This window comes from Mustela putorius, unplaced genomic scaffold (assembly GCF_011764305.1).
Source record: "Mustela putorius furo isolate JIRA1106 unplaced genomic scaffold, ASM1176430v1.1 tig00003834_pilon_pilon_pilon, whole genome shotgun sequence".
Classification (NCBI taxonomy): domain Eukaryota; kingdom Metazoa; phylum Chordata; class Mammalia; order Carnivora; family Mustelidae; genus Mustela; species Mustela putorius.
In genome coordinates, this window is record NW_025421987.1 from 96,882,261 (window position 1) to 96,894,278 (window position 12,018).

Genomic DNA, 12,018 nt, shown 5'->3' on the forward strand with positions numbered 1-12,018 from the left:
TGGCAAGGGTATTTTTAAACTTGAGAGTAACACCACATTTTCCTTCCTTTGTAGCCCAAGTTAACTATGGCGAAATGCAGGCGGAATGTGGAGAATTTCCTAGAAGCTTGCAGAAAAATTGGTGTACCTCAGGTAATAAATTTATCGTTTCTTATGTTGCCTAAAGAGACTTGGGTATTATTTTTCTAAAATTTTTCGGAAATGAGAGTATCTGAAATCTTACAGGACTCACTTTAAATGAAGTTGGTAATTACTAACATGATGTTGTGTTACTAGAGTCAGTCAGTATACTGGTGAGCGGTTTTCCTTAATTATTTCCAAGGACCAAGCAAAAATGTAATATACATATAAATTTAAATATATTGTAATACTTAAAGCTAAGTAATCAAAAATAGATATTTTGACATTTTCTGAAACATTCCTGCTTGCTTGTATACATCTTCATACATAAGACTCCGGGCTTCAGAATGAGTGCATCTCAGATTGAGAATGCTTCCTTTGGTTTCAGGTTTTTTGACATTTACTTTAATACATTTTAAAAATGTTTATTTGAAAATAATTTTAGACTTAGAAAAATGTAAAAATAGGACAGATCTAGAATAGTCACTCTCTGTGCTGCTGTTCCGGTCCTGTTAACATCGTCTACATAAACACAGTATGTCATCCAAACTGACAAACGCTTGGACAATGCTGTTAACCACATCAGAAACCACACTCAGATTTCACTAGCTGTTTTCACTAAGCTCTGAGTCTTTGGAATTGAGCATACAGGAGGCCATTTCTAGGCATTTGTCCTGCTCTTGAGATTTATTGTCTCTAGGTTCCTCAGTTACAACTTTCTTGCCCTTTATTATACAAATAGTTAAACTTTATAGATGCAATTAAGAGACATGAACTTGATGCACTTTATATTCCGTTATCCTTTTAAAAACAATGATGCAAACCAACTAAGCATGGTACTCTTAAAAAAAAATTCTATATTTAATGACACAGACACAGATCCGCTTAAAGAAATAACCACTTGGTGCTATTTGATACTTTGTTCCATTATCCATAACCCTAACAGTTCTTGTCATATTTGGTGTCCAACCTTCAAGAAGAAAATCATGACTCTTCTCTGTCACCTTCCTGTCAGAACCCCAGGACTGGCCTGGACTCAACCCCAGTGTTGCTCTTGAAATTAAGCCCTTGTCCTAACAGCTTTCACGCCAGTGATTCTCCCTTTTCGTGGCTCCCTGGTCCTCTCGCAGCTAACCTTGCCTTGAGGAGGTCACAGCACCACTCGTCCCATGGGCATCCTTCCCGTGGCAGCTCATATATGTGCTGCAAAAGGTGGAAGAGAACACGTCTGGTTCCTTAGAGCATCTGTGAGCCACAGTGAATTTCCACCATTGTTTTTTCCCCTTTTATTAAGTAGGTTGTAAATCTGTTTTTCACTGTTTTCTTTTGTGTTTTATTTTTTCAAATCTGAGTTATAAAAATAACTGAAATTTACATTTGTGGTATTAGCAAGGACCTTTTTATGTTTGTTTCTGTGGACAAATCCAGAGCAGATTTTTCACTTTTATATCCTGCTATTTTCTAAAGACTGATCCTATCATTTAGAACAAACCACTTTTAACCATAGAGAGCCTTAATAAGGTTACTAATCAAATAGCATGCATTTTCTCCATACTAATAAGCAGGTTCTAATATTCATAGGTACACACTAACATCTGTCAGTACTTCCTTCCATCTGTTGAAGTTGTTCCTACATGATCATCACATCACACACGCATGCCCACAGCCTGCCCCAAACAGCACGACATGGGAGCACGCCTGGCAAATGTCAGACCCATGCAAAGTACTGTTCACCAGCTTTACAGTCATTGTACTTGCACTCTGGGCTTTAGAGAACCATCATCTGTCTCAGACTTAAACTCCGTACACTGAAGTTCTTTCCAAAGGTACCTGCCAACAATTGGCAAAAGACAGTCTACCTTAAAATGTGCATTTGATTCAGCATTTGCCAAGCGATGGTTATTAGGGATGATTATGGGCTAGCCTGTCCCTGTTCCTACCAGAGCCACACTATTTGAAGGCAGGAAACAGAAAAAAAAAATTCAAATTTAAAAGACGGGGTATTTTTCTAGGGTGGTTAGACTAGGGTTCTTAACACCACCTTCCTTCCTCTCAGTCTTCCCGATCTGAAAGAGGAAGTGGACAATCCCTGGAGGCCCCCTCTGCCTCTCCCCTTCTGCCTTCCACCTGAGTCTCTACCGCTGTCACCATCACCACCACCACTTTTAGACAGGTTCCTCGTACGCTGCTACTTCTGCTAAAAAGTTAGTTATTTGCTTAGAACGAAGTGAAGGAAAATGAATGAATACATCAACTCATAGATTCTCAATGGCCTTCTCAGGTCCCTCTGACCTTTACCTAAACACCCCCACTTCTCTTTGTAAACTTTAGAGTAACACTAAATCAGGGATATAATAATGGTCACTTTTGAAAATGTGTAACATAAAACTTAATATTGTAAATATTTGTCAGAATTCTGTCTAGAAACTAGAAAGGTGAGCAGTTTCCCTTCTCAGCACAAGTTTTGAAGTGTTTTATAAGTTCTGAATGAAACACTGAAGAATAAGACGACTCTTGAAAACCTCTGATAAGGCTGGGCATGTGGGTATTCTCTTATTCTGCTTTTATTAAGTATGTTACATTCAGAAAACTGTAATGGGTGACAAAAACATCTGTTTGAGTCCAGCATCTCATGTCCTAGTTATTGTATGTTATGTGTTGAAGAATATTTTCTTATTCTCCAGTTTGATTGTGTTTTTATTTACTTATTTAATTTCTTTGTCTGTGAGCTGGAGGGTCTGGGTGGTCTATTAGGCCCCTTACCCTCTAGATTCATTTCGTACATCAAATCAGTTGGTCCACCTGGCCTCCAGGGAGTAAGTTTCCTCGGTCATTGGGCTCTCCTCTTCTGGGACCGCCCTGATTTACGTGGCTTTCTCCAAATACTTCCCTGTCTTCAGCCCACCCCCAGCTTTTGTTCTGGTTTCTGGCCCATTCTTTTTTTGTTAATAGGAAAGAATGAGCCTTGGGAAAGAAGCTGTTGCCTGGCACAGACCTCACCACTTAGAGACCTCCCACAACCCTGAGCCAGCACCCAGCCTGTTCTCTGCATGCTGAGTGTGTGTACTGGTCACCAACCAGCCCGTTTAATAGTAAAATCAAGCTCAGCACACAGAGGGAGTCTTTTTGTAGTTCTGTTTTTCAGTATTTTATTTTCATTCCTCATAGTAAACAAATGTTTCTAGGATGTCTTTCTCTGAGTATGATTGAGATGATCGTGTTGGATTCTGTACTCAAATCTGTGTTTCCAATCCACTAACTTTGTTTTTCTGTTTTCCTTTTCTGCTCACACTTTGGACAGGACAATCTTTGTTCCCCTTCTGACATCCTTCAGCTAAACCTCCGTGTTAAAAGAACTGTTGAAACCCTACTTTCTCTTGGGGCACATTCAGAAGAATCCAGTTTTATCTCTCTGTCTATCCAGCTTTTGGGTTTTGTGGCATTTTATTGTACTTTAATGTTAACTCTCTGTCTGCTTTATTACTGGATCGTCCCCCTCTAGCTGAAAGATCGTATCCAGCGATTTCCCACCTCATTCCTGTGCTTGGTGAAGGAGGTTTGTTTCTTGTTACAAAGTACTTACATATGTGCTTTATTTATGACCATCAAAGAGCTAACCAGTAAAGTAGATAATGCCCTCACATGTCCAGATAAACAGCCCATCACATTAGTAATCATTAATGATTGTTCACAAAGACTAAAAGACCAGCATTTTTTTCTCCTGGTCATTTGTCCATTCTCCTGGCCTATGGCCTTGTTTCTCTTTTCAAAAGTGCTGAGGTATCTCTCATAGAATTCTGGACCTGTTCTTAGACTGTGACTTAGAACTTTATTTCCAAATAACTTAATAAAATTCCCATGTGGCCGTTTTTCCAGCGTTTTAAACACATAAGGAACATATTTGTACCCTTTCTGGTTGGGAAGGCACCTGGTCACTTAGATCTCTGCATTGAGCTTTGCCCTAAACTCCTGAGATGTCCCTGTATTGGAAGGCGCGGGTCCACCTAAGCATTTACTGTCTGCGTCTGGAAGCATTGGCCATTGAATCAGTAATTTTTAATTTGATCAGGATGTTCGGTTCAAAGATCAGGCAGGTTCATTAGATTGCTATTCTGAGCCCAGTGTGCATGTAAAATGGTCTATGACAAGCAGATGATCTGGAGCTGACCTTTCAGGAGTAGGCGCCTGTCCAGATTTACTATGCTTGTTATCATTAACTGAGCTTCACCTCTAGAGTCCTATTGAGAATTTAAAAGTGAAATTTATGTAATTTCCAATATACTTGAACTCTTAGTGGGTGAGCTGGTATTGAATTAAGCTATTGAGGAGGTTATGTCTGAACAACAGTAGCAGGTTAAGGACCAGGCATCAGTCTCTGTCCTGTCCCCAAGGCTGTGAGCGGGTATTGTCTTCTTCAGAATGTTCAGTATGTGAGCTGCTGGCCTTAATACTTGCAACTACATTATGATTGCACTCAAATTCTACTCATAGATAGGGTTTCTGAACATTCAGGAATCTACTGAACTCAAAGCAGGGAACAGAACACCCTGTTGTAGAAGTGATAAGCCTAAAGGTGTGATTGCTTTGGTTTTCTTCCATATCAAATGCGACAGTTATTTTAACACATTAAAAACCTATCTCCTGTTAATGCTGAAACACTGAACACTGTGTTGAAGGCCAGTTTTATACAGTAGTAGTACCTTCCAGAGTTTGGGAGGATTGCTTTGCTTTGATTTTAAGATGTCTTGAGTCAAAGATCATTCAGTTTTGTGGAGTTTTGTCCCTTTAGGAAATAAAAAAACATGTGGTCTTGTGTGTGGTTGGGAGGAAGTAGTTGTACATTCTCTTCAGAGCACAGGGCGTTCCCTGTAAGCCGCCTGGAAGGTAAATGTTCGTCTGGAAAACATAAGCCTCGGGAGGAATGGCTAAACCACACGCAGGGCAGGGCAGGGCGCTTTGGAGAAGAGACCAGGGAATTGGCCTCAGAGAAAATAGGACTCTCCCAAGAGCAAAACACCCTGCAGGTCCATGTTGGGGTAGTTCTTGGGGTAGTTCATCTGCATGGACAAAGTACTCAAAGTATTTATACAAGGTTGCTAGTTTTATAAGGTCAGGTTGCTAGTTTTATAAGGTCAGAAGATCATAATTACATTGTTTTATCAAGATAATATTTTGAGTAAGAGGCACAAGTACTACTATCTGTTCAAAATAAATGTTATATTTTTTATTGCAACTAATTTTGTAAAACTTCCTAATAATAAGGTAAAGTGCCAATGAAGAGTCCAGCTGTCTTCTTTAATAAACATGTATAGTCTCCTTTTTACTGGAACCAGAATTCTACTTTCTGTCCCTTATGAGTAGCATCTGTTTTTATGAATATTTAGTCTTAAAAGAAAAACCAATGATAGGTGCTATTCTTGAGCTCTGCCTTTTTCTTTTTCAAGAAAGGATTAACCAAACATTAACGAGGCAAACACAATAGAAGTATTTTGACTTCCTTTAGGAAACTTCTAAACACCTTTTACATATATGGTAATTAAGACATTCCTGACTAAACTCACGTCATCATTCTCCAACATCATTCAATCCATTCAGTACGAGGATATGAAATGGTGACTTTCTTCCTGTGTCCCCTACTTGGCACGAGAGCCCTGATTTTCACAATCAGGATTATAATGGCAGCTGGAGGGCATCCCTCCCTCCCTCGTGCAGTCTGGCTTATGGCATGAACCCATCTCGCATTCTCGTGTTATGTAATTTCTGGAGCACTTTCTCTTACAATGTTAGATCTTTTGGGCTTGGGCCGTCTGGTAACTTGGAACTGCTTTTCCGTTTTCCCTGCCTCATTTTGTTGATCTGCATTGCTCTTTTATTTATTGGGGATGAAAGATGTTTCTTTGACCCCATAGGATTCTGTTATCCTCTGTTGTATGTATTATGTCTGTAACTTGTCCTTATTCCATTTTCCAAATGACTTGTATGTATGTTTTACTTGTTCTAATAAAGTGACAGTGTCAGATGCCATCTCCGTGTAACTCGTATGAACAGAGGTCAGTTCCCCAGGTGCTGACCTGTCCTATCTCAGTTGACCTTTAGGAAAGAGAGAAGAGGTGCTTATGTTTTTGTTTTTGTTTTTTCAGTTCATTGATGTTCATCCTGTTTTCTCTTTTGTTTGTTTTTATGTTACGTTGTCCCATTTCAGGAGCAATTATGTTTGCCTCTGCACATTTTAGAAGAGAAAGGTTTGAGCCAGGTCGCAGTGACGGTGCAGGCTCTCCTGGAGCTTGCCCCGCCCAAGCAGCAGCACCACTTGTCTGCTGCATGAGGACCCTGCGCGCGGGTACTGGCCCGGCCACCCTGGAGCAGGACGTGAGCGCCGCTGCCAGCTGGCTGCTTCCACAGAGCTCTTACGTGTTCTTAAAAAGGACTGTTTCCATGATTCCTGACAGGAATATTTTGCTTCATTTCTCCATTTTAGGGGAGGTTATATCCGTTTCCATTGAATAGTTTTAGGAAGACACGGTTGGTTTTTGCAGGTGAAACTTCGTCCTTTCGTCACTGAGAACCTGACATCGAAGCCTAAACGGGCTGGGCTTTCCTAGAGAGCAGGCTTCTCTCCCATTCCAGAAAGACAGCCTCTCAGAGGGATAGTTAGCTTTCCTGAAAGCACAGACATGCTACTATCTTTACCTGTTTCCTGTTTCTGGAACTGGTGACTCATTAGATTCTCCTGGAACATTTGTTAAAGTGTAGATTCTCATTCCAGGAGGTCTAGAGCGGGGCCTGGGTATCTGCATTTTCAACAGACATAGTGAGACCACTTTCCCAAGCTGGGTATTTTTTGTATGATGTGGAGAGCAGTGACTCCACTGTGTTCATCAGCCGCATTTAAAACCAGAAGCTATATTACTTTGGACTGTCTGTCCAAGACAAAACAAAAAATAACAGAACAAAAAAACCTTATGTCTAAAGCAAACCAGATATGATATAGAAGGCCTAGATTTTTGCACGGTAAAGCAATGAGAGAGGTAAGTTGTATTTAAGGCCAGTGTCCTAGGCGTTCTCCCAACTTCTGTCCACCACCACCTAAAGCTTGGTTCTCATCTGTGACATTCTGCTATTACCTGAATATTGTAAACAAGCACTCTTACACAAGGGTTCCAAATCCTTAGGATGGTAACATGCACTACTCAGCATCGTTTGCATTGAGCTCCCCCACCACCTCCCCCCACACTGCTCGCAGGATACCAGGGCCTGCAGATACCTTCCACTCACGGCCGATACACTTCTAGCTCCCTGACTAATGGAAGATTATGAAAACAGAGCAAAAGGAATAAAAGAGTAGCCAAGTTTCTTAATTTCTTTCAAGTAACTGCCAGTTACATGCTTGAAATAAGGCACTTGGGGCTTCTTTAAAAAACCATGTGCTGTCTCTGTATCTAGCTCTTCAAATTCTACCATTGGTGCCTTCACTCATTTGTGGGCCAGGTCGGAGGGCCCAAGGCTCATGAAACACAAAGCCAGGAGCCTTTGTTCAAGCTTAAACTACGAAAGTCTCTCTTACCCTATTTTTTGAACCCCTTTTAGTTGTCAGCGTATCTTTTGGTATTCACTGCCTTTATAAATCAAGTAAATAGAGTAACTGAAGATAGTAGTTAATCTGAGGTTTTTTGGGTTATAAACTGTTCTGGACTTTCTTTACCAATGCATGCATTTGAGCAAAATGTTCACTCTTTATCATGTAAGTGCAACATCTAAAAGTAACTGGGTAAAATCATATTGACATCTGGTCAAAATAATGTTTTCTCCCTGTTCTCACTGGGAAACAAGTTGAGCAGAACATTACCACTTTGTCAAAGTTTAAAATTAAGGAACATAAAACATTTGATCTCAAAGCCCACTGATCTTCACTGACCTTTTCAGAACAAAAGTAAAATGTTTTTTAAGTGCTTAGAGCCAGACCCCATTAAATTTACAGTTCTAAACAGACCCACCAATCAGAGCGACTTGTTTAGAATTTAGCTGTGTACATTTTTAAACTATAAGGATTTTTCCTTCTACTCAACTTTACACCTCAGTACAATTTCCAAATAATAGAAGCCATTTGAAATGAAACTCAGCAAAGAAGAGGACTGCTTATCACCTATTATGTAAGGAATAATCCCAGAAGACATACATAATGCAACATTTGGAACATCTGCAACTAATTATCCCATAGGAGTAAGTGGAAGTTACCACTTATTTCACAACTGCAACCTTATTCACATATTTTCATCAAACTAATGCAAATTTATATTTGAATTACTAGGAAAAAATTGTGTACAGTTTTGGCTTGATAAAGAAAAAAATATCAAATATATTGAATTTCTTTCCTAAATCAAGATGTTTTTGCTAGAAAATTTTTATATTCATTGTTCTGTACGTACCATTTTTTTGTGTTTTTGTTTTTTAATAAACTGGAAAGAAAATGTAACATTTAGCCTTGCTAGACTCCAGTGTAAGACAAAGACCCTGTAGGGGTTCCACTGAGCGTTGATGAGATTCCTTCCTACTGAAGCAATGGCTGATCATTGAACAGGAGGAGGCTAAGTGCCCACCCACTAGGGCCCCTGACAGCCCTGGAGACTGGCAGTCAGCAGGTTCTCTGCAGACAGCTGCTGGGTGCAGGAGCCTTTCTTTGTCTGGCTAGAAGAGAGTAGGGAGCTTATTAGGAGGTCACTCTCTTTAATAGCTTACTTAAATACAGCCTCATAGCTAACCGAGGAGTCGATGATTTCTCTTACTTGCTACAGCTTAGCAGTGACTAATGATGTGTGACTCTGCTGATGAGTAGGACAAATTTTTAGCAACCAAGTACTTAAAATGGTTATAGAAATGAAGGAAAACATGGATATTTAGAAACCTTTTTATATATGTATTGCAGTGAGATGGTTTACAGCAGATTTCATTTTATTTCTGAAATGTTGTAAACATGTAATTAGTAAAAGATTTTGTAAAACATTGTCCTATATTTGTATGTCTGTAAATATAATGCATAAGTTCTAAGTATAAATATGTCAGTATCATGTATGTTATTTTAAATTGCCTGTACGCCACCTTACATGTTCACATTAAAATAAAAGCCAACACTTCAATCGCATGAAATAAAGGCTGAATTGAAAATGTTCATACCTAGGGGCACCTGGGTGGCTCAGTGTGTTAAAGCCTCTGCCTTCTGCTCAGGTCATGATCTCAGGGTCCTGGGATCGAGCCCCACATCCGGGCTTTCTGCTCAGCGGGGGGCCTGCTCCTCCTCTCTCTGTGTGCCTCTCTGCCTACTTGTGTTCTCTCTCGTTCAAATAAATAAATAAAATCTTTAGGGGGAGAAAAAAAAAGAAAAGAAAATGTTCATACCTAAAGCATGGTTTCCTTGGCAAAAAATGAAAGGTTATTTATTTAGTTCCCTGAAAGAACATCAGGAGAAACGGGGTCCTCATAACAGGCCCTTGAGATAATTTTTTTTTTAAACTTTTCCAAGGAAGTATAGATAACCGTATTGCCCTGCATTTGGGATTACATATAAGGCTTAATTTGTGATATACACAAGATGCATTTGGACACTTTTCTCTAAGAAATTACCAACTGTGCAATAGGGAAAGCTTTAGCTTCCCAAGACATTCTGCTTGGATTATCTTTACTCTTTTAGCCATAATATCCTGAAGGTGAGAATTGTTGAGGGAGCAAAACAGGCATAGACCCCGGTGTCTCACTAATCAAAACTCCCTGCAGGCTAGTTTTTCAGCAGGCCTGGGTCCCCGCCTTTACTATACTATTGTACGTCCTAACGTTTCCGTTGATTCCAATTTATTATTTTTTTAATTTATAATTTATATGCCTACCTGTTGCCCAGAAAAAGAGCTGAAGCAACTTAAGATATGTATTCCATGCCCTGCCACCCCAAAAAAACACTCAGGTGATACTAACCTAAAAGGCAGGAAGGAACCAATGTTGACCTTACAGTGTCTGTATTCTGCCACACACTTTATAAACATCATCTTGTAGTTCTGAATGAACACTTGACTTTTGCTCAAGAGTTTTTTCACTGTAGTCAAAATATAGAATTGGAGACATTACAGAAATTACTGAAGTTTTAATGCATCACAACTAATAAGCCCATGAACTTTTTTCTGTTAAGAAAAAGCAACAGGAATCTTCACAAGACTCCTAGAAATACTTCTTCCCAACGAAAGTTTTTCAAAATACGAAGAAGCCCTAAGTTGATGGTATAGTCCTAATTCAGGGTTTGAAAACTAATACAACAGGCAATGGGAGAGAACAGGCAGCGCCTGGGAATGCTCAATAAGAAACGACCTGTAGATACAAGTTGTCTGTGCTGCTAAAATGTTTCTTCCTCCAAGTCCTCCCATTGCCAGAAGACCAGAGGAAAAGATGAGAACTCTGTCACTTTTTCTTGCCTCTCCGCTTGTCCTTGTCTTTGCCTTTACGTTTAGAATCCTTGCCATCATCTTTCTCCTTCTTAGGCAGTCTGAAGCCACCAATTTCCCTCCGTACCATAGTGCCTCGCCACCAGGCCTGGAGCTGGAAGAGAAAGGGGGAGTGAGTACGATAGAACAGGCATGCCAATCCCCATCCTTTCTGCATAAGGGAGTTGTCTTGTCATAAAGTAACTTATGTCTGAAGAATGGTGTGTGTCGGGCGCCTGGGTGGCCCAGTGGGTTAAGCCGCTGCCTTCGGCTCAGGTCATGATCTCAGAGTCCTGGGATCGAGTCCCGCATCGGGCTCTCTGCTCAGCAGAGAGCCTGCTTCCCTCTCTCTCTCTCTGCCTGCCTCTCTGCCTACTTGTGATTTCTCTCTGTCAAATAAATAAATAAAATCTTTAAAAAAAAAAAAAAAAAAGAATGGTGTGTGTCTGAAGCATGGAAGCCGCCATGCATGCTAAACTCTATTTATTCCATCCCCCCTTTTTTGAAAACAGGTCTTGTCAGAACCTAGCAGATAGCCTGGGATAACTTAGATAAATAGGATTCTGAGATCATCCGGGGTGTCTGGCTGGCTCAGTTGGTAGAACATGTGACCTTGCTCTTGGGGCCATGATTCAAGCCCTACATTGGGGATAGAGTTAATTTAAAAAAAAAAACAGCTTCTCCAAGAGCTGTTCTGACTATAAATAATATTCTTAAATACGACCTTCAGGCATAAATTCTAGGTCCTGCTTCCTCTGCTGACCACCACTTTCCCCTGGATTAAGAGTTAGGGATATGCCCCTTGCTATGTGAACCATCTCCCTGCACCAAGGACTGCAGGCAAATTCCAGTAATAACAAAAAGCCATCCTTCCATACCGATCTGTTTCATGCTTCATAATAAATGAAAAAGAGACTTTGTGTTGCTCAGTGTTAGGCCAGCTATGAATTGAACGTGCCCTCAGATGCCAACTGTGGGACGCCTGGCTGGCTCTGTCGGGTGAGTGACTACCTTAGGCTCAGGTCATGATTCTGGATTCCCAGGATCAGGTCCCTGCTTTGGGCTCCCTGCGCCTTTCTCTCTCTGATCCTCCCCTCTCTCGTGTTCTCTCTCAAATAAAAATAAAATCTTTAAAAAAAAAAAAAAAAAAGATGCCAACTCTGGCTTTCTACCTTTATGATGCTCTTCAACTCCAAGTCATCCTGTTCTCTCTTCTTCCTGGCCTTCTCCTTTTCTAACCGATCTTCAATGATGACCTGTTCATACTCCCTTATCTGTAAAAGTAAACATGGACCCTAGGTTATAAGACTGTCCTGGCAAGGTATGGCCAGCCAGCCTTGCACTTTTAATATAAAATTTGAAAATAAAGCCTGCCAAACCTAAAGATAAACCAACGAAAAGAAAAACTAAGTGGATTCCTATGGTATAAATATTC

The 12,018-nt window shown here is 40.3% G+C and overlaps 2 protein-coding genes across 14 annotated transcripts in view; one reads left to right on the top strand and one right to left on the bottom strand.

Annotated features, from left to right (window-relative positions):
- The window catches only part of LRCH3 (leucine rich repeats and calponin homology domain containing 3), a 146,189-nt gene that overhangs the window by 110,474 nt on the left and 23,697 nt on the right, over positions 1-12,018 (top strand). For 7 of the 10 annotated variants that reach the window (XM_013052645.2, XM_004745382.3, XM_004745383.3 and 4 more), the window contains 2 exons: positions 55-132; positions 3,422-6,139. In XM_013052645.2, the coding sequence (XP_012908099.2) occupies positions 55-132; positions 3,422-3,622 (279 nt within the window). In that variant the 3' untranslated portion in view covers positions 3,623-6,139. Of the gene's footprint in view, positions 1-54; positions 133-3,421; positions 6,140-6,322; positions 9,291-12,018 lie in introns of those variants that run through there. The other 3 variants (XM_004745385.3, XM_013052646.2, XM_045088771.1) reach the window with 2 other exon arrangements.
- The window catches only part of IQCG (IQ motif containing G), a 53,826-nt gene continuing 52,042 nt past the window's right edge, over positions 10,235-12,018 (bottom strand). For all 4 annotated transcript variants that reach the window (XM_013052649.2, XM_045088775.1, XM_045088774.1 and 1 more), the window contains 2 exons: positions 11,756-11,857; positions 10,235-10,698 (listed from right to left, as the gene is read on the bottom strand). In XM_013052649.2, the coding sequence (XP_012908103.1) occupies positions 10,561-10,698; positions 11,756-11,857 (240 nt within the window). In that variant the 3' untranslated portion in view covers positions 10,235-10,560. The remainder of the gene's footprint in view (positions 10,699-11,755; positions 11,858-12,018) is intronic.